The sequence below is a fragment of the Leptidea sinapis genome, chromosome 28 (assembly GCF_905404315.1).
Source record: "Leptidea sinapis chromosome 28, ilLepSina1.1, whole genome shotgun sequence".
NCBI lineage: Eukaryota > Metazoa > Arthropoda > Insecta > Lepidoptera > Pieridae > Leptidea > Leptidea sinapis.
Window position 1 is genome coordinate 8,153,713 of NC_066292.1, and position 23,426 is coordinate 8,177,138.

The following is a 23,426-nucleotide window of genomic DNA, read 5'->3' on the forward strand; positions in this document are numbered from 1 at the left end:
AAAACGACAGACTTGAATACAGGCTGTATTCGCGATCGTCGCGCATGCGGTACATACCTATCACTTTCACATAAAAGAAGTTAGTAAGTAGAACGTTGCAGCGAGTAACATAATATAAAAGTTCTTGTAGTTCGTTGTAACGATTTATGATGATATGATACGATGATATTATTAAAAATAACTACTTACTAGATCTCGTTCAAACTAATTTTCGGTGGAAATTTGGATAGTAATGTGCATCATATATTTATTTTTAGTTTTATCATTCTCTTATAGAAGTTACAGCCTCCCCCCGCCCCCTTGTGTCTCTCGCGAAAATTATTCTATATATCCATAAATAGCCCATACGGGTTTGATGAAAAAAAATTGAACTTTTGTAGGGTTCCGTAGACCAAAGGGAAAAAATGGAACCCTAAAAACCTTAAAATAAGAAACAGACCTCTCGAATCTCGATGGCTCCGTGACGACACTCCAGACATAATAAACACAGTGTATCTACACTTGCTAATGGATATTACTTAGAGATTGAAATTAAGTTCAGATGAACTTAATTACAATTTTTACTTAGGCAGTTCCGCCTCTTATTACGTAGTATTTACATCCTCTTTGATGACAGTGTGTCAAATGTCACGCATGCGCGGTGTCGCCGGTAACCTATCGAGTGTCAGTCAGTTAAGATGTCATACTATGGCCAGCCGTAACTCGATATCAACTTAATAATTTTAATAAGTGCTGTGAATTTTAAATTGTGATCTAAGCTGTTTATCTTTTCATTGGTAAGCATTAACATTGCTGTTCAAACTATTAATATTTAACGCTTGTATCATAGTAAGTAGGCACGGGTTGAAATTTTGTGGATGGTGGATTGTATTGGAAATTGATATTTTCGGAGATAAAAACATGAAACTTTGTATTTAGGCACTTGATAAGAAGTAATTTATAAACATTAGAATTTTTAAAACTTTAACCTGCATGGGGATGAAATAGGGAGATTTTAGTTCACTGGGATATACAATTAAAGAGACTGTCAACAAAGACAAAGATATCCGCTGTATCGTAAAACTTAGAAGAGAAGAACCTAGCAGCGTTAAGAGCAGTTAGTGTGTTTACTGTATGCAAAGTATCCTAACAAATAAAAAATGCTGCCCATAGTAACTATTCCACCAGATGAAGTCTCGGGTAAAAGCTGGTCTATATATATAAAAATGAATTGCTGTTCGTTAGTCTCGCTAAAACTCGAGAACACCTGGACCGATATGGCTTATTTTGGGCTTGAATTATTTGTGGAAGTCCAGGGAAGGTCTAAAAGGTGAATAAATAGGAAAATGCTGCTAAATTAAATAAAAAAAACAAATTTGTTTTTCCTTTGATGTGTCCATACATAATTTCTATGAGAGAATTTATTGACTCACAGTTTGACAGTTCTGCTGTGAAACAATTTCATTACGACAGCAGGGTGCATATTTTACGAAGTAATTTTTGATGTTATGATATATTATTGACAAATTCATATAAAAACATTATTTTATTTATTATATACAGAACAACATCTGTCGGGTCAGCTAGTATATAATAAAATTGTAAGAGTGCCAAGTTTAATAAACAAAGAATATTGGAAAGAAACAATTTATTACATGTTTTAATTCTAAAACAGTGGTTAGTGATACTGTGCTAATCTTAGAAAATGTTAGACAGATTTTGATGTACTTCTCACTAATATACTATAGCAGGCTCTTTTTGAATGAATGAATGAAGGCAGTGTGGTGGGCACCCATTTGTTATTATATTTTTTAGTTTTAAAATTATTACTCTTCATCAGGTACATCACAGTTATAACACAGACATGAAAAAGTTGAAAAAGAAAAATGAAGATTAATTTTTAATAGATACTAAAGTTACTCAACTAAAGAACTCAATCGAAATAATACCTAATACATAATTATTAACAGAAAGATTTCACATTAATACTAAACTGTCACTTAGAAATGATGCTATCACACAGTAAAATAGTAAAGTGGGAGATGTTTAAATTAATTATTATATTTAGTTACGGACTTTCAATACAATTGTCTTGATTATCCTACAAGACTATTTATTTATTTATTAAGAAAAGTTACAGCTATTTATTACTATATTGACATCTATTTGTGTAACAAAAAGCCACTTACTAGTTTTCACATAATATAAGATTCCAATTAATTATTAAAGAGTTCGAGATTTTACATTTTATTACATTAATTCTGAGTATAGAATTAGTACATATCATCATAAGATATAATAACTACATTTTTGTTAGTATTTATTTTACACATGGTTACAGAAAGAAGTTTACTTGTATAAAATACTATCTCATGGCGTAATAAGTAATACTTTTTAAAAATAAACAAGTTTGTAATTAAAGTTTCGTTTCCCATTTTCACTCCTGTTTTCAACATATTATATGAATCTTATTTCAAGAAAGATTGCTAACTAAACCTACTATTGGTATAGTTCATGATGTTCATGAACTATACCAATCCATATATTTATCCAGGATAAAATGTAGCCGAATATGTCCTTTCCTAAGCTCTAGTCTATCGCTGTACCAAATTACATCAAAATCTGTTCTGTAGCTCCGGCGTAAAAGCGTAACAAACAAACTTACATTCACATTTATAATATTGGTAGGGATAATTACATCCTGTAAATTAAAATATTATAGTTAAAGTTTACATTAATTTTAATGCTTGAATACTTTAATAATTAGGGGAGAAAGTATATTAAATAAGTAATTGAATTTAAATTAACTTTTTGAAACGAAAGTAGGCACTATGATAATGATTATGTCTGAATGAAACAGGACTTGCTGCGAACCGAAATCAAAAACGTATCTCTGGTGTCTTAGTTTCGGCAGAAACCGAATCCGAAACTGTCGTTGACGCACTGGCGGATGGACAGCGCAGTATAGTCAGTGCACCGAACAACATTGACTGATCTGGTCTCATGTAACTTACCTATCTATTTATTACTGTTTCTCTTGCAGGACTCGTTCGACAAGGCCTTCACGATGAACATGGTAGAATGGTGGACCAGGTCCGAGCTGATGCCAGGTGATTATATCAACAGTGGCTGGACACGTTACTTTAATTAACAATGCGGTTAATGTCGGCATGTTGTGGATATAATAGTCATTCTCCTCCTTGCTGAGGGTCGTGATTTCTCTTAGGATTCAACTTATTGACAATAGTTCGCCATCAGTGTCTGTCTTTGGCTATGTGTAGTGCGTCATCAAGTCCGGTATCCAGAGATGTGCGGATTTGGTCAGACCATGGCTGCGACATCTGGGGCACCGTCCGTCCACCTTCCCAGTAACCATCAGTTGTTCGAGGTTTTGGCCATCTTTTCGGAAGATATGTCCAAAGAACTCTAAGATTCTACGGACGGCAGATAGATGAGAGTTTGGTTTTTACACCTAGAGTGTGAAGCATGTATTGGTTGGTGCGGAATTCCTTCCTCCAGCACCATATCTCAAAGGCATCAAACCGATCTCTGTCGCACTTTTTTAAAGATGGAATAAATTAAAGTGTTGACTAGCCTCATTCTAGTTTTTCGTGAGATGTCACGGTCACGCCATATTTTTCGGAGTTGAGACATTTTGGCCATTCCAATGTGACGACTGATTTCCAGCAATTAACATCTTACGTCTCAAGGTGACGAGCGCAATTGTAGTGCCGCTCAAAATTTTTAGGTTTTCAAGAATCCTGAGCGGCACTGCTTTATAATGGGCAGGGAGTATCAATTACCATCAGCTGAACGTGCTGCTCGTCTCGTCCCTTACTTTCATAAAAAAAAATATAAGCAACCAATGACACCCGTCACTTGTTACAAGAAGGGTTCACGGAGTATGGACCACACAATTGTTAACTTTGTTTATTGTCAAACAAATTATTTAAAAGTAATTAAATAATCGAATATCAATCTAATATCAATATTGAAAATATTTTTTTTGTTATAGTAAATAGATTGTCTTGGTCATCGCACTAAACAATCTAGTTTAATAAAATATGTACTTTTATATTATTTATTACTTGTGAGACACATTTTGTTTTTAACAAAAAAAAGATACAGTGTGTTCCATGCACAGTACAGTTTAAAGAGATTAGAATGGCCTTTGGGCTGGGCAGGCGCGCCGCGTATATGTTCGACAGATCATATCTCACTGAAATTAGCTTCATCGGCTGACAGTCGCGCTCTTATTTTGAAAATGATGATTTTTGCCGTCTTGCACTGCAATAACGCGTCGAAAAAGAAGCCTGGTGTGTAGTGTAGCCCGAGAAGGAAGTTTCTTTTCATCGGAAAGTCCAAAAACCATCAAATACAAGAGATATTTGTAATTATTAAATATATCAAAGTTTGAATCCATGCGAATCGATAGGGTTGTACCTAATTGTAAACAATGTCGATATTAAGTATGTGTATACATTTGTATGTACACGGAATAGGTAAAAAAGGCTGAAAGGGTATTGTGGGCATAAAAGCCGCGCCGTCACTATGATTAAACAATCATACTTAAACCATTTAATGCGTTTACCGCTGTTAGTTTTTTTTGACTGCTTTTAGTTCTTGTTTAAAGTGCGCCAGGAACGTAGCTACGATAGTGTTATAATGCCGTGTTGTGCTATTAATAACAAGTAATAATATTATCTATATATATGTATATATATATATATGTAAGTCTCGCTAAAATATGAAAATTCTCGGAAAAAAATAAATAAAAACATAGTTTAAATAACTAATTAGAATCTTTATATTCTTCTTACTTTCTCAGGAAGTAAAAATAAACTTAATTTTGGTTATCTATAGTTGGTAGATTAACTACAGTTGTTAACTATCTATCAGATTATTTTTATGTTGATTGATAAATCTTAAGTTTTGTCATAAATTAAATTTCTGAACGCAACCATAATATTTGACATTTGACAACCAACTATTTGTAGACTGATAAATCATAAGTTTTGTAACAAATTAAATTTCAACAAATATGTCGATCCATCTTCTATATCAATCGACACCTTAGACAAAGAGTGCATCCTTCTATCTTATCTTTTACCCGTAAATGATAAGTGTATTATGTAACCTAAATATATTTTTTTTCATTTATTTTTTATTTTATTATGATTTAGCATTGAAAAATACATACAACTTCAAATTTTCACCCGTCTACGATAAACACGTTTTTTGTATCGCGATTTTTATTATTATTGTGTTCCATTCAGAAATCCGCAAAAGGGTTGCAAGATGGCAAATGCAATACAATAATTGTAGTACGATAAATTTTATGTACGATATATTTGGTAGGTCTGAGAATCGGTCGTCATCATCAAATTTTTTTATTACCTTAATTGGAACTAAAGATTTGCTGGGTCAGCTAGTTAGTATATAAATATATATTTACACTAATTTGTTCAGTAATTATATGTGATTCTACTAATAAGATTCCAACTGAGTCAAATCTATATATAAATATATTTGGAAAATGTTAAATTCATCAGTTACACTTTAACTTAATAAAAATATATAACAAGAAATACTATACAATACATTGACATAAAAATTACGTTTAATGTATTAATAATGTTACCTGCTAAGTAAAGTATTTTTATGTTATTCAAATATTATATAATTTATTTTAATACATTGATCTAAATTATCGACAAAAATATCGATGGCATTTTTTCATTTGTCAAGCACTATGGTCTGACAAATATAGTTTGATACTCTTGACAATTTACTAGGTATGGGGGTAGTGTTTAATCGTTGAATCTATTCGATTATTATTCTCATAGAACTTGCAATCGATAGTTGCATGTTATAGATTTTTAATTTTGAACAATTTCTTATAAATCGAAATAATAATAAATTATTAATATTTTTGTAACAATTCCGCCTCGTGCATATTTTTCGATCAGTAGTACTATTTAGTCAATCCGTGTTAGTCGTAAAAAATAGTGAATGGGCGCTTATGGTGCCATAAAGAATTAGAACTTAATTTTTTTTTATACAACATTGGAGCAAAAACTAAATTTAATTCAATATTAGTATCCAGTACTGGTATTGTACCTAATGTTGATAATTAATTCTTATTCACAAACTCTGTCGAAGAGGATATCTCGGTCCTAGTCTTTTTATTTATATTTATTGTGTTCGTCGACTTTACCTACTCCAGTCATCTGTAGTAACCTTAAAACTGGCATTTTGCAACAAGGTAAGCATTTTACGTAGGTAAATGGTAGAGCTGCTCGAGCTATCGGGGATCCAGTGCTCTGTGACCGGCTTGATCACCTGACGTTGCGACATGACTTTGTATTTTTAATGATGTTATGTTGGCAATCTAAGCTCCGTATTGCCAAGTCCTCCAGCGATTTAAAACATAAAACGTATATAAAGCACTAACGGCGTGGAGTCAGAACTCATACTTCTTGTAGTCAGTCACAATCTTGGAGTCAATAGATACTGTAAGTGATTTCCATAAATTTCTTTTTTCAGAATAATAGATGTTATCGCTGTCAGCTGACATGGTCAAGACTGGTTCCATGCAATGGTCAAGTTAAACTTATATGATTTATAATATTATATGGTTACTACAAGATGTTGTTAGGTTAGCTAATTACGTAATAACTTGAGACAGAAGGGCCCTTAAATAGGGACTGAATAAATTGATCGACTTAGTATTTCATGGATCTCACAACTTTTCACGAAGAACTGAGCAAAAGCAAACGGCACTGGAGACGAACGCCACTCATGCCGAACGTGCTACGAGGGTCTGAGTCTGCTCCAAGTGTCCGTCCTTTAATCCAGTGATCTGCCGACAGGCGAGCACGATGGCTGTGCCGCGTCTCGCATGTGGCGGAGCGCCTGCTACGCGCTGGAGGTGCCTGACGCGCAGCAGCTCTGGGACAGGATCGCCAAGGAGTCCCCACCTGACTCCTTGTGGCACTCCCTGAGGAACTGCGTGGCTTATCAGGTATCAGTACATATCTTGAGATATTAGAAGACTAGGGGCGGGGCAAGAACTCTAAAGCTTCGGGCGTCCTAGCTCCATGTAAAACTCCTGTAAGGGGGGCTTTAACTAAGTGCACTCGTACCAAGTAGATAGATAGCAGTGTAATCCATACTATCCCACCCTACTAACCACTTTACCAGTGGGAGGCTCCTTTGTGCCGAATGCCGGCTATATTATGGGTACCACAACGGTGCTTATTTCTGCCGTGAAGCATTACTGTGTTTCGGTCTGAAGGACTCCGTAGCTAGTGAAATTACGGGGTAAAAGAGACTTTCAAATAGGTTCCTATTTTTTTTTATTAACTTTATATAAAAAAACCCAGCCTATGACGGTGACAAGAATGGTAGCCATCATTCCCCATAGTTGGCCACTACTGGGAAATGCATCATGTTCAGTGGCAAACTGACCCTTATCGTCACACCCGCAAAACATTATTGAAAAAGCCGATATCATGCCTCGTATTAATATAAACATCGCATTTTTATACGCTTTATATTAGCTTCACCTGTATGTTTGTAACCGACTTCTTTGGGCGCGATTTCGAAGAGGGTCACCTCTTTAAACGGCTAGATTTCGTTCAAACTTTGTAGATTTATCGAGGACCGATGACATTACACTAATTTGATAAAATTATTCAATTTTTCAATTTGCAAAATATGATTTTTGTTAATTTATATAATTTTCATCTATAGTCGATAAGGCAGGAATTGATGTTAAAGTACTTAATAGTTTTAAAAATACGCTTTTATAGAAAATTTAACTAAAAAATGAAAAATAAATAATAGTTAAAAAAAACTAAAAAGCACGCTTTATATAAAATTCAACTAAAAAATAGAAAATAAATTTAAATTGAAAATAGTGTAAAAAAAAATATATTTTGATGTAAAAAAAGCGTGGGGTGCTTTTTAAGATATTATTGAAATAATAATTCTTCTACACTCCACCAAAACAAAAAGCGTGCTTTTTAGTTTTTTTTTAACTATTATTTTCATTACAATACATACATTTAAAATGAGCAACACCGAATTATTTGTAAAGACTAGTCGGCATAATATCGATTTTTACTTTATGAACTAGAAATTTACTTATATATTTGTTAACTTTACTTAATTTTTCATATATTTTTATGTTTATATATATGATATTACAAAGAAAATTAATAGTAATTATTATTATTATTTGAAGAGGGTGGTTATTTCCTGGTCCTAAAAGGTTCCTAGTAACACCGCGTCCAGAATTGGACTATTGTGTTCGCCACTCATACTAAAGCTCATCGTCAAGCCCTACCGCCTTTACGAACCGCAGTAGTTCCTTGACGCGAGTGTTGCAAACACTGTCTGGTGGTACGAAGTAGTTACCAAAGATTGTGTTACGCTTATGCATTAGTGGGCCGCAGTCGCAGAGTAGATGAATAGGTGTTTCATCATCCTCAAGGAAGAACCTGCAAGCTTTGTCGCTTCTGATGCCGACCACACTGAGGTGCTTGTTTAGGCGACAGTGCCCGGTTAGCATCCTAGTGAGTATGCATAGATTTTTCCTGTTCAATGATAGGGCTTCATTCGCATAGCTACTGTTGAATGCCCTTAAATAGTAATTAAATTAAGTTTCGTACATAATTCATACAATTAAAATTTAAGATCAAAAGTTTACTAATTTTTTTTTTACAATTTGGCCGAGGATATTTGGACAGCCCTAGCACAGACTTCGGTCTGATTGGACTGCGAGTTGCAATCTTAAGTTTTACCCTAATCATAATGGTCCGCTAACTTTAAACAGCCGCTAAGGAGTGTTTTTTCTCGTTCTGACTTAGGTCAATAGAAGAAGACAGAGTGAGAATTAGCAATGCTTTAAGTTAGCAGACTATTATTAATAAGGGGGTTAGTCTTTGGCTTTGGTTTATAAATTACGTTGTAAATTGTGTTCACTTTTTTTTTAATAATTTTTTTTTGTCTTTAATATAAAATCTGAATGTTTGTTTCCGAGTCATGGATGTTTCTTTGTAGCTATGTATGTTTATGTAAGTATATTGTATTAAATATATCGTTCTCTTTGCACCCATAGTACAGGCTACGCTTTGTTTGGGGCAAGATACCTAATTTGTGCAATTGTCCCCAAATTATTATTTTTACTATCATTCAATAAAATAAATAAAAAATAAATAAAAAATAAATACTCATACTCTTCAACAGTGATGACATATGTTTCAGGCCGGTGTTTGGCAGAACCTGCTGATAAAGGGAGTGGGCGATGTGACCCAACCCGGACCGTTCAAGATGGCGCTGGTGTTACGACACACGCCGACGGACGTGGCAGTCGAGCTGATGGCTGAGATGCTCAAAGAAAATCCAGAGGCGGTTAGACCACACCTTCATTTGTTTTGCGTTAATTCATATTTTTCATAGAAATTTATAGAGGTTTTCAATTAATAGTACTCAGGAGTTGTTATTTTATTTATTTATTCAGGAACAAAACAGTCTTTTACAATAGTGAGTTACAAATATACATAAACTAGAAGACAAAACAGTTCCATAAATTAAGTACTAATTATGTTTACAATGGACAATAAAGCAAAACAAAAAACAACATAGATATTTTAAACTAAAAGTAAAAACTACAAAATTACAATATACAAAACGAAAATTTAAACAGTTATAAGAGTATAGAACAGGACACAACAACAATTATTTAATGAAGTATTTAGAGTTATTAATTTTTTAAATTGAGTATAATATCACCTACTATTTTCTTATATTTTTGTATATTTAATGAAAATATATCATTTTTTTTTATGGAATAGGAGGACGAACGAGCGTACGAGTCACCTGTTGTTAAGTGATCACCGCCGCCCATACTCTCTTGCAACACCAGAGGAATCACAGGAGCGTTGCCGGCCTTTAAGGAAGGTGTACGCGCTTTTTATGAAGGTACCCATGTCGTATCGTCCCGGAAACACCGCACAAGGAAGTTCATTCCACAGCTTTGTAGTACGTGGAAGAAAGCTCCTTGTAAACCGCACTGTGGAGGACCGCCACACATCCAGATGGTGAGGATGATATCCTAACTTGTGGCGTGTCGTGCGAAGGTGGAATTCGGCGGCAGGAATTAGGTAAAACAGCTCTTCGGAACACTCCCCGTGATAAATGCGGTAGAAGACACACAATGAAGCGACGTCTCTACGCAACGCCAAGTGATCCAGCCGTTCACAGAGTACTGGGTCCCCGACAATTCGCGCTGCTCTGCGTTGCACGCGGTCAAATGGATCGAGCTGATACTGGGGTGCGCCAGACCAGAGATGACAGCAATACTCCATGTGTGGCCGGACCTGCGCTTTGTACAGCGCTAGAATGTGGGCCGGCTTGAAGTATTGCCGTGCTCTATTAATGACGCCCAGTTTCTTTGAAGCCAATTTGGCTTTGCCCTCCAGATGGCCACGGAATTGGCAATCGCTCGAGATTTCGAGACCCAGTATTCCTATACTAGGCGAGGCTTTTAGGGAAGTGTTGTCGAAGAGCGGTGATGCGACAAATGGGGTTTTTTTAGTGGTAAACGCGCAAACTTGAGTCTTCTGGGGGTTAAATTGGACAAGGTTCAATTTACCCCATTCCGCGACCTTCTCAAGAGAGGACTCGATAGAAGACACAAGTTTCTCCCGGCACTGGTCGACGATTTCCCGAGAGAGACGTGCATGGCGCATCATCTGCATAGCAATGAATGTTGGAGGTGTCCAACATATCATTGATATGCAGAAGAAACAGCGTAGGAGATAGCACACAGCCTTGGGGCACTCCAGCATCCACGGGCTTCGGGTTCGAGCAATGTCCGTCGACAACGACCTGTATGCTGCGCCCAGTGAGGAAGCTGGAGGTCCACTTGCACAAGCTCTCGGGAAGCCCAAATGATGGAAGTTTAGAGAGGAGCGCCTTATGCCATACACGATCAAAGGCCTTCGCTATATCCAGGCTAACTGCCAGGCCTTCCCCCTTGCTTTCAATAGCCGCAGCCCATCTATGTGTTAGGTATACCAGAAGATCACCTGCCGACCGACCATGGCGAAACCCGTATTGTCGGTCGTTGATCAACTGGTGACCCTCTAGGTATACCAAGAGCTGACGGCTAATTATGCTCTCCATGATTTTGGAGAGCAGGGAAGTAATAACAATAGGCCTGTAGTTTGCCGGATCCGAACTGTCTCCTTTTTTTTGGATCGGATGGACAAGGGCTGACTTCCATGAGTCAGGGACTACGCCTTTAGAATAAGAGTGCCGGAATAAACGCGTTAGCACCGGCGTCAACTCAGGGGCACACGTTCTAAGCACGATTGGAGAAATGCCATCCGGCCCGCTCGACTTCCTGACGTCCAACGAAAACAGAGCTCGCCTAAAAGTTTTCTGTCTGAACTGTACTTCAGGCATAGAGCTCTGACACCGCGGGATGGTCGGCGGTGTTTTTCCGTTGTCGTCAAGAGTCGAGTTGGAATGGCCTCCGGTCCTCGACACTAACCTATGCGAAACATAGCGGCACTAGGCCGCTACTTCACGCCGGTATTCTGTGCGAGTGTGGTAATTAACCCGGACGAGTCTGGCCCGATTGTGCTGACGTCAAAAGACGGCTGCGTGACTCTCCCACTTCTCACACTCAATTTCAGTAAGATGTTTATTGTACAAACTACAAGAGCGCCTCACAAATGTATTTCCTGCATAATTGCTTTTATAAGGTGATACATAAAATGTAATCTTAGAACGAGAGGAGATTCGCGCTGTTATAAATTTAATTAGATTTAACAAGAATTCTGAGTCAAGCTTACTGTTAATAATTTTAAATAGAAATATTTGATCGATATAATTTCTTCTGTTAATTAGTGGGGATATTCTGTGCCTTTGTAACGCAGTGGCATAGTCGATAAGAATATGCCCAGTCCGGTATTCCAATGATCTTAAGAACTTATTTTGTATACCTTCAATACGAGCGATATGAACCTCGTACTGAGGGTTCCAAATAACGCAAGCAAACTCGAGCATACTGCGGATGAAAGCATTGTAAAGAATTTTAAGTGTATTTGGTTGCCTAAATGGTTTTGACAGACGTAATACCATTCCTAATTGCTTATAAGCCTTAGAGGAAATGTCGATATGAAGATTAAAGTTTAATTGAGAATCAAGGGTTACACCTAGGTCCTTAATACTGTTTATCATCCTATTCTTTTAAATTATCAGTTAAGAAATGACCAGTAGGCTTATAGGCTGCAAGTACTAAGTCATCTGTTAAATGTTTTTTTTTTTTGATATTTTTTTCTTATTCAACAACAAAATTATTACTGCAGCTGCTACGCGTGCGCGTCTTGACAGTTCCTATCGGGACACTCGTATGCTCTCGTGTGTAACCAAACAGTATGACCGCGAGCTTCTCGCAAGACATTTATAGCAGAAATAAATTGCAGGAATAAGTACAACATGTAAACACTATTGCAAGAACTCGTGCAAGACTTCCGCGAGTTTGCTTGCAGGTGGAAACACGGCACATGATGAAGTGGCGCCAAGCGATCGAGTCGTTAATAGGGTATAATATATAGGGTGTAATAACGTTAATAATAATAATAGGGTTCAAGCAGATAGTAGGGTGCGCCAGACCGAAAACGATGACTCTACTGAATAGATGGCCCGACCTGCGCCTTGTAGAGCGCGAGAATGTGAGCCAGCTTGAAGTTTTTTCTTGCTGTATCGATGACCCCAGTATCTTCTAGCCAATTCGGCTATTCGATCCAGATTTTGATATTCAGTATTCCGATACGGAGCGAGGCATAAAGTGGAGTTTTGTCGAAAAACGGCGTTACGACAAGTAAGTGGTAAAACGTAAACTTAAGATTTCAAGGTGTATGTAATGTAAGATAAAATCATTCCGCGACATTCTCAAGAGAGCTCGATAGAAGGTACAAGTTACTGCCGGTAGTAGACCTCGACGAGAGAGTCCTGCATGGTCGGCGTATGATGGTATGGCGTCTCAAATCTGCCATTCGCATTATTATGCATGTTGAAGGCATCCAACATATCGTTGAAATGCAGAAAAAACATGTGCAGCCTTTTGATCTCCAGCGTTCACAGGCTTAACCAACTACAAGCCTCGACAACAACCTGGATGTTGCGCACATTATGGAAAGTGGTGATAACACTTGTAGAAACTCTCGGGAATAAAATAGTAATGACCCAGCCTTATATATATATATATATATATATATATATATATATATATATATATATATATATATATATATATATACACTAGTGGACCCAACAGACGTTGTCCTGTATACACGTCTTAAATTTGAAAAATCAGTCCAGCCGTTAGGTGGAGTTCACTTACATACACATGAGCAGGAGAATTATATTATATGGACGGAATTGAGAATCTAAACCAATCTCAAATTCACTGAAACAAACAAAAAAAATCATCAAAATCGGTCCAGCCGTTTAGGAGGTAGTTTAATTGTGAATCTAAACCATTCTCGAATCCACCCGAAGACACACACCAATCTCAAATTCACTGGAACACATAAAAATATCATCAAAATCGGTCCAGCCGTTTAGGAGGTAGTTCAATTGTGAATCTAAACCATTCTCGAATCCACCTGAATACACACAGAAAGTTTCATTAGAATCGGTCCAGCCGTCTAGGAGGAGTTCAGTGACATACACACGCACACAAGAATTATATATATAAAGATATATATATATATATATATATATATATATATATATATATATATATACACATGAATCTTATTTTATTTTATTTATTTATTTATAACACTTTTTTGACACCACATTAACAAAATATAACTTAACTACTAACATACATAATTACATGATATGGTGCAAATGGCGGCCTTATCACTATATAGTGATCTCTTCCAGGCAACCATTTGTAAAACAATTAAAGAGAAAGGCAGTACATTAAAAGGGTAAGAAGTGTCAAAAATATAGACACAAATAATATATACTATACTAAAATATAGATAAATTTATAAGAAAGTAAAATATGTAAAAAGTAGGAACAATAATTAACATTTCAGAATTGTTGTATTATGTTGGTGGATACATACAGATAGATTCTATCAAATAGAGGACAGATAATGTTTTTTTAGTTGATTTTTAAAGGATGCTAATGATTGTGCTTGACGGATAGTAAGCGGCAGTTGATTCCAAAGAGTGATGGCATTAATGGTGAAAGAAGAGTGATAGCTATCAGATTTATGGAAAGGAACATTTAGTATTTGTTTCGCAGCAGAGCGCAACGAAAGCTCATGCTGAGACCCTAGTACCTCAAATCTGTCTTTAAGGTAAAGAGGAGTGTTTTGGTGAAAAATTATGGAATAAAGAAGGTGTAGAATGTGGGAATTGCGACGTAGACGTATAGGAAGCCAGTTGAGTTTTTTTCGGTAGGAGTAATCTCATTTATCAATCTTCTGAATTTAAATCTATTTCCAGTTCTTTGTGCTAATATTTGTTACAACACGTTTTCTCCGCCTAACTCTTCTTTCCACAAGATTTGTATAAAATTTATACTTTGTGGCCTGTAGCTGTCATGGTCTACTGGTCATTCAGTGAAACGCAGTGCCAATAATGACTCGTATACAGCCGAGAATCTGCTAACCATGGAGTACCTACTGGTGTAGTACACTCCAGTACATTAAATAAAATGTATCGCGTACAAAAATTTTTTTTTTTTTTTTTGCATTAGGTATTTGGATCTTTTATGGGCTACATTCAGCTTGTAATATTTATGAAGTCTTTTAAAGAGTACTTAATGTCAATATTTTTATTGATTTATTAATAATGAGTAAAGTCCTCGAATGGCCACCACGTACCGGAAGACGCAGTGTTGGTAGGCGCCCCACAAGATGGTCCGATCTGGTCAGAATACTTCGGATGATGGCAGCGCAGGACCGATGGTCGTGGAAATCTTTAGGAGAGGTCTGTGTCCAGCAGTGGACGTCTACCGGCTGATGATGACTCATAATTCATGGTCAACGACAACACTTCTCACCACGTTTAAACCCACTTGACACTCATATACAATAGGTCTCATGAGTAAATTATAAGTTTGTCGAGCGAAGACTTGATAACGTGATGTATCTTGTAAGATTCCTATATTTATATCCTCCAAACAGGAAAAATAAATGAGCCACCTGGAAATGCTAAAGTATATTAAATTTGCAGGTGGATCTCACAAACTACGTGGTGACACTGCTCACTGATGACGTGTCGTCGTGTGGAGGCTGCTTAGCAAGAGCTGAGATTGAATCCTCAAGCTCGGGTAGCGACAGCACCAGCTCAGAAGACTCGGAGCCAGCCGTTCCTCAGAGGGATCTTCAGATATTTGGCGATCTTGAGCTGGCTGTGTTGTCTGCGTCCAGGGAAGAGTACGACGCTCACGCCAAGCTGGTCAGGGCTGAGTATTCGAAGCTAACCCAGAAGAACTATGTAGAACTGAGAATCAAGGTACGAACAGTATAATCATTATTCTTCCCTCAAGATACCATAACCTACTGCTACCAGTGGGAGGCTCCTTTGTACAGGAAGCCGGCTAGATTATGGGTACCACAACGGCGCCTAATTCTGCCGTGAAGCAGTAATGTGTAAACATTAGTGTGTTTCGGTCTGAAGGGCGCCGTAGCTAGTGAAATTACTGGGCAAATGAGACTTCACATCTTATGTCTCAAGGTGACGAGTCAAGAATGTCACAAGTGAGGTGACGCAATTGTGGCGCTGCTCAGAATTTTTGGGTTTTTCAAGAATCCTGAGCGGCACTGCATTGTAATGGGCAGGGCGTATCAATTACCATCAACTGAAAGTTCTGCTCGTCTCGTCCCTTATTTTCATTAAAAAAAACACTAATCTTGCGCCTTTCGCGATCTTTTGCATGCCTTAAGGTATGTTCTACTACAACCTGAAAATCACAACTCCCACGTTTTGTCGCATAAAATCGTATATAACAATTAAATTGATAAATTACATCGTAATCAATTTAAATGATTGTTGATTTATTTAAAAAAATTAAATTCATTGCTATTTTAAAAAAAAAAAATGAAAATAGAGTCCGCATGGCGGGGTAGAAACGATAACTTGATAACGATATTTTTATTACTCAATATATTTTATAATCTCTTCATTCATTATGTGGGAAGCCATGGAATGTAAATGGCAGTATAATTTGGTTTTGTCTTATTAAATTATTAAAAATTATTAGACTACTAGCTGCCCCGACAGACGTTGTTCTGTACATGTTAAAAAAATACTGTTTTATAGGAATTTACCAATAATATTTCAAAACATCAAGAATTATTTCGTAAAAAATGCTCCCAGTTGTTATAACGAAACTGTTTCACAGCGGAACTGTCAAACCGTGCGTCACTGAATTCTCTCATAGAAAATATGTCCACAATAAAGAAATATTGAAAATAAAAATAATTATGGGTCCCAAATCGAAATAAAAACTATCCTGTCTCTCAAGTTCGACCAAACAGCACACCATGAAGTAATCCCCATTAAAATCCGTTGATTAGTTAAGGAGTCCATCGCGGACAAACAACGTGTCACGTAATTTATATATATAAGATGTATTAGTGAAAGCTTGGAGGGAATTTCGGCTATACGTTTTTTACAAGATTATAGCCGTCATCTGTCAATCTATCAATGACTGCACGTTTCATACAAACGAGTGAATCGCTTTTTTCTTAGAGAGTTTCGCTGTGCTGCATAATGTCAGTTCGCCATGCAAACAAGTGGACTGTTGTGGGATCATTGGAATATACTTGTCACAAAAGCACAATTTGTTGCATAAACTTACAACAGCTTCTATATTTACACAAACTACACTCCACAAAACAAACTCAAATCTCTCTTTACCTGTACACAACATATTTCATGATCGCCGTAAGATTTCCTCCCAGGTCCAAAAAAAAAATAATATATTGATTTCGAAACAGCTCTAGTTGCAATTTTGAATATAAGTGAGTTGTTGTGGTGAGTTGAATTACAGCAATGTATCTTTTATTCTTTTATTTATTTGAGGGCTTTTATATCTGTTTACATGTCAGCCCCGTTATAATCTAAGTGCATTTACACTCAAATGAAAAAACAAAATTATTAACGTAACAAAATAAAGATTAATAATAAACAGAAATAACAACTAAAAAGATAACATGTAAAAAGAAAGGCAATTTACACAGTCTTCAACAAATAAGACTTATGGATTCAAACAGACTTAAGGCATCCTTAGATGCAGGAAAGGCAAGTATATTTACAAACATGCCCGTATCAAATCTGTTCAAACCCATAAGTCCTACAATTTCGTCTCTACTAAGCTGAAATTGAACTTATTCATTTAATAAGTATTCAACATCTTCCAATATTTTTACATTTGGTATTTCCGACCATAAAAGAAAGTTCAGTCGGTAGATTTCCCTATAAGAAATCGTTAAACGTAATATAATTGGGGCAACCGTTTTGTTTTATTACGGCCGTTCCCAATATTCAGTCTACCTCTTACTTGAGATAAAAATCGTAACTATCGTTGACTTTTCTGTCCCAATAAACTTATCGACGGTAATTCACCTTATCCGTAAATGCTGACTGTCAATGGGAGGACGTATAGCTTACCAGCGATAGAAGTTTGTATGGAGATTTGCAATTCACGCGTAACATAAGGCGATAATAATGACTTATCGGGTATATTGGGGATAGCTTCAGATTATTGACAGCTAATTACTGACAGGAGAAGGTAGTAATTTATCTCTATCTGTAGATAGTATATTGGGAACGGACGTTAGTCTATCTGTTTTTAACTTAACTTTCGACTTCGAATTTCTCATAAACAAATGTAATTTATATGGGCTTAGAGGTGTCATTTCAAAATGGCTGGAAAGTTATATTAAAAATAGGCAACAGTGTGTCCAGATTGAAAAGATTGACGGAAGATCAAATATAATACGATATGAATCAAGTTGGAATCAAACTGAAGCCGTGGTACCTCAGGGCAGTGTACTTGGCCCATTATTATTTCTACTTTATATCAACGACCTACCAAATATTATAGAAAATTAGTGTGTGTTATATGCTGATGACATTACAATAATTATCCCTGACACAAACTCAAAAAGACCATACGACTCGGTCATAAATGATGAAATCATTAAAATCGGCAAATTCGACTGGTTTCCTAAGCCATAGGTATCATTTATTTACTTTTAAATTATATTAAAGATTATGTACTGTTCCATTTCAGATTCTGAACCAGCTCATCCAAGTCCCTAAGCTGTACCAGTCTCCCGAACTGGAGTGCTTCGAGGCACTTGCCCGCGAGAACATAGATCGAGAAATTCTCACCCTGAGGGAACACCTCCTGACAGGACAGCATGACTAGAATTACTCCATGGGAAGCACTTCCCATGGTTAAACATTGAGTAGAATACTTGAGCCGTGGTTAAGTGGTAAAAGATTCTTCTTGTGTCGGTGATGAAATATAGAGATTGCTTGGACTAGAAAACATTCCTTAGTTCGTATTCTAGGTCAGAATCAAAAATTTATTTATTTAGCATTTTAGTAAATAGTATTTGAAGGACTTCCCTTTTAAGTTCGCAGAACCTGTGTTAGGGAAGACCGCTCTTTCCAATGGATAAGAATGCTTACACATTTAACAAAAACATAAATTATACTTAAATAAACCAATCTTAGGCATAAAATAAACAAACTAAAAAATGGTTCAATATTGAAGGTAGATTAATATTTGCGTCGCTCACATTAATATTTGGTGTCTCAATCATTTGTAATCCACCAACAAGTGTATTGTTTTCCTTCTTCGTACACAGTTATGAAGACGTAGTGACCTAGTAGGTTGTTGTATTTTGAATTTGTTTTTTTTTTATGAAAATAAGGAACGAGACGAGCAGGACGTTTAGCTGATGGTAACTGATATGCTCTTCCCATTACAATGCATTGCCGCTCTGGATTCTTGAAATACCCAAAAATTCTGAGCGGCACCACAATTGCGCTCGACACCTTGACACATAGGATATTAAGTCTGATTTGCCCAGTAATTTCACTAGCTACGGCGCCCTTTAAACCGAAACACAGTAATGCTTACACATTACTGCTTCACAGCAGAAATAGGCGCCTTAATATGGTTTGCAGTGTATACAATAGGGCAAGATCTAGTACTGTACTGTAACACTGGGGACGTATTTTTTTTATTGGCACACTTCCACACAAATCATCCATACCCAAAATGAGCGTATCCTGGACCTTGGACCAGAGGACAATGTATGTTATACAATATACCGATATATAAGTAGTAATGTTTAAACATTATTGTGTTTCGGTCTGAAGGGCGACGTACATTGGGCACGTAATGGGCAGGGCGTATCAATTACCATCAGCTGAACGTCCTGTTGCTGTTAAAATATGATAAATCGATCATATTATTCTACAAATAAATAATATTACCAAATATAAATAAATCAAGAGCTATGAGCAAATAAATATACTTGGAAAATCACATACCTACTAATTTTTTTAATAAACTATATTTCTACGTAATTGGGTATACTAATGAAACAAGTAATATTATGAAATGTTATTTATTACAATGATCCATCTGACCCTTATTCATAATTTACACTAGACTCATCAGTTAAGTCCGTTACATTAATAATAATTAATTTTAGTTCATTTATTATTGTCTGTATTAACTTGACAACTAGTCTGAATTTAATATTGTTATCAATCATGACATTGACAGTGACATTAACCATGTGACAAGTGCTATATAATGAGTGCATAGCATAACAGTAGTAGTAGCCCCAGTTCCAACCAGACATTGGTCGGGTATAGACATGCCCGGGTGCAGTGCTACTTACTGATCAACTAAATTGATATACAGAAAAGACACGCTTACAATTTTGTTATATAATAGACAGTAGTACGTATGTATGTGTACTTTTAAGCTTATGAAATGTTTATTGATGTTTTATCAAAATTCTATACTTAATAGATCTTATTACATATAGAATATAATTACCTTCTTCTCCTATTTGATATAAGGTATAAATTATATTGGTCTTTAAAGCATAATATTTGGATCTTCCTGAAATAAATGCTATTTAGGTACCTACCATAAATTATTTATTAATGTTAATAGTACTTATGTGTGCTATTTTGAAAAATATTTATTAATTGTATTTAGTTTATTTGAAATCATTAAAGTGTGTTGCCGATATTATTGATTTTCAACCATAACATTGAACGAAATCATAAACATTTACATGTTCTTGCTAGTAATTAGGTATATATACCTATATCTTAAATAGATTTTTCTTATTAAAATTTTGCTGAATTATTAATGAAACAAAAATGCAATAAATACGCGCGAAATATAAAATATCGAATCGCAGTGCTATTGGATGAAGCACAGTGTGACTTAAACAATTGTAGCTCGTCTGTTGAAATTAATCATGATTGCTAGTCCAGATTCAGGAAGAACATTAGATATTGCTTATAATAAATAGTATAAAGTAAATTCCAGTTTATTTGGAAAACTTAAAGCAAAATCATAACTATTTAAAACCAGTTAAGTTCAGATCCGGCTCGAAGGACCAATGTCCGGAGCTGGGGTAAATTATAAAGAAATAAAAGGGATAATTATATCTGTTTATGTTAAAAATTATTTTATCAGAAGAGTGTGTAATTATTTGGATACTGAACTTTGCCCCTTAGACCTTTTCACAAAATGCTGTAAATATACATTTAAAAACCTGTAACCAAAAACCCTGTAGAAAAATATTGTTCGTTGTACCTACCATACTAATTTTCATATCTTTATCTTGAACTTTAGTACTAGATTTAATATCCTATTTATGTAAACAATTTATGAATGTGCCTGTTTGTTTATATTGAATATATAAATAATTAAATATTACAATGGGCTAAACTAATGAGGTGAGATGGTAGTGGACAGTCACGCCCAGTACTACGTCCGAATGCTAACTAACTCGAGTAAATATATTGAAATATAATGAAAAATATAACATCAGAAAATCAATTTGCATGATGTCACTTACATTGAAAACTGTACGGTTGTTTAACGTACAATAATATTTTCTTCTTTCTAATTATCTATACTAATATTATAAAGAGGAAATATTTGATTGTTTGTTTGTTTGCATTGAATAGGCTCCGAAACTACTGAATCGATTTGAAAAATTCTTTCACTGTTAGAAAAATTCGGGATCCTTAATAAAACTCTGATAATGTAACCCAAAGTGTAAACAAAATTATCTAAAACTAGCAGTTTACCCAGGCTTCGCACGGGTATTTAACAAGCCTATGTCACCCGGGGATAGTGTAGCTTCTCAACAGGGAAAGAATTTTTCAAATCGGTTAATCAGTTTCGGAGCCTATTCCAATCTTGAAAATTCTGTCACCAATAGAAATCCAAATTTTTGCGAGTATCATATAATATATACACTATATATTAACCCAAAAAATTTAAATACTTATTCATAGTAGTTGTATTTGTAAAATACGTCGGAGAAAAAACCGTCGAACACTAAATTAAATTATATGGCAAAACGTTTGCCGGGTCAACTAGTTTCAATATATTTTTCTTCTTATCCGTCTAATTCTATTCATTGATCAAAATGTAAATGTCTATCTATCTAGTAGAGCTAGCCGGCTGTGCGTGGGAAGGTAGAGCGCATCCCACGTGCCTCAACCACGATCTCAATTCGACTTAACTTAATTTGTTTGTTCTCTTTTGATCTCTTATTATCTAAGCTGTATTTAGTAGTATGTAGTTTGTGTTGATAATTTTAAATATTTATTATATGACATTATATTGTATTTAGGTTAAGCGTTGTAAAACAATATTTTAATAATATTTAAGTACCATAACTTTTAGCTAGGGACGGTTAGCACCGTAGTATGAATGCTTGTGGTGTTTACCTATAATTATAATAGTTATGTACGCTTTTATTTACGTTTTATTGTTATAACTGCTTCTAGACATAATTCCAAATAAATAAATAAAATACACGCGTTTACGATGATATTTGATGCCTTTTTTTGTTTCAAACAACCCAGACTTTATTTCTGCTGAATTTAAAGGGAAAGCTGCAAGGTAACAATTAATAAAATTTTTCAGTTTTATGAATTCAAAATATTTTCGCATATTTTTATCCCTATTCATATTATAAATGTGAATGTAAGTTTGTTTTGATACGCTTTTACGCTGGAGCTACTAAACCGGTTTTGATGAAATTTGGTACAGCGATAGACTAGAGCTTGGCAAAGGACATAGACTACATTTTATCCCGGAAAAATCCATTGTTCCCGTGCGATGAGTTATAACTGTACCAATAGTAGGTTTAGTTTGCCATAGCAATCTTCCTTGAAATAAGAGTCATAGCCGGAGATGACAGCAATACTCCATATGTGACCGGACCTGCGCTTTGTAGAGCGCTAGAATGTGGGCCGGCTTGAAGTATTGCCGTGCTCTATTAATGAGGCCCAGCTTCTTAGAAGCCAATTTGGCTTTGCCCTCCAGATGGCCACGGAATTAGCAAACACTCGAGATTTCGAGACCCAGTATTCCGATACTAGGCGAGGCATTAATGGAAGTATTGTTGAAGAGCAGTGATACCTTAAATAGGGTTTTTTAGTGGTGAACGCGCAAACTTGAGTGTTCTGGAGGTTAAATTGGACAAGGTTCAATTATCCCATTCAGCGACCTTCTCCAGAGAGGACTCGATACAAAACACAAGTTTCTCCCGGCATGGCCCGTGTTGGCATCACCAGTGCTTTCGTCTGTATAGCAATGTTGGACGTGTCCAATATATCATTGATATGCAGAAGAAACAATGTCGGAGATAGCACACAGCTTTTGGGATACTCCAGCGTTCACGGGCTTCGCGTTCGAGCAATAACCATCGACAATGACTTATATGCTGCGCCCAGTGAGGAAGCTGGAGGTCCACATGCATAAGCTCTCGAAAAGCCTAAATGATGGATGTTTTGAGAGAAGCGTCTTGTGCCATACACGATCAAAGGCCTTCGCTATATCTAGGCTAACTGCCTGGCCTTCCCCCTTCGCCTGCCGACCGAGCATGGCGAAAGCCGTACTTACGGCTTTCAATAACGACCAGAACTTACGTGTTCCTGTCGGCTAACTGCAAAGCTGGTCGCCGATTTTTACAACGTGCTTCGATTTCGCACGGGTACTATCACTCTGTGCATTAATCAATTGTCCACGATTATCTTCCTCTCATCATCATTTTCAACAAACTGATCAAAATAACTATTGTCATTTCTATTCTCTCCCCTTGGTTCAATTGGTT

At 36.0% G+C, this 23,426-nt stretch overlaps 1 protein-coding gene across 1 annotated transcript; it reads left to right on the forward strand.

Annotated features, from left to right (window-relative positions):
* The first annotated feature begins 669 nt into the window (after nt 1-669).
* On the forward strand, nt 670-22,141 carry LOC126973014 (uncharacterized). The gene is made up of 6 exons (XM_050820140.1): nt 670-776; nt 3,023-3,089; nt 6,852-7,003; nt 9,250-9,396; nt 15,256-15,537; nt 18,323-22,141. Exons 2-6 carry the CDS (start codon nt 3,047-3,049, stop codon nt 18,458-18,460), a joined length of 762 nt encoding a protein of 253 aa, XP_050676097.1. The 5' UTR covers nt 670-776; nt 3,023-3,046; the 3' UTR covers nt 18,461-22,141.
* Nucleotides 22,142-23,426: the final 1,285 nt, after the last annotated feature.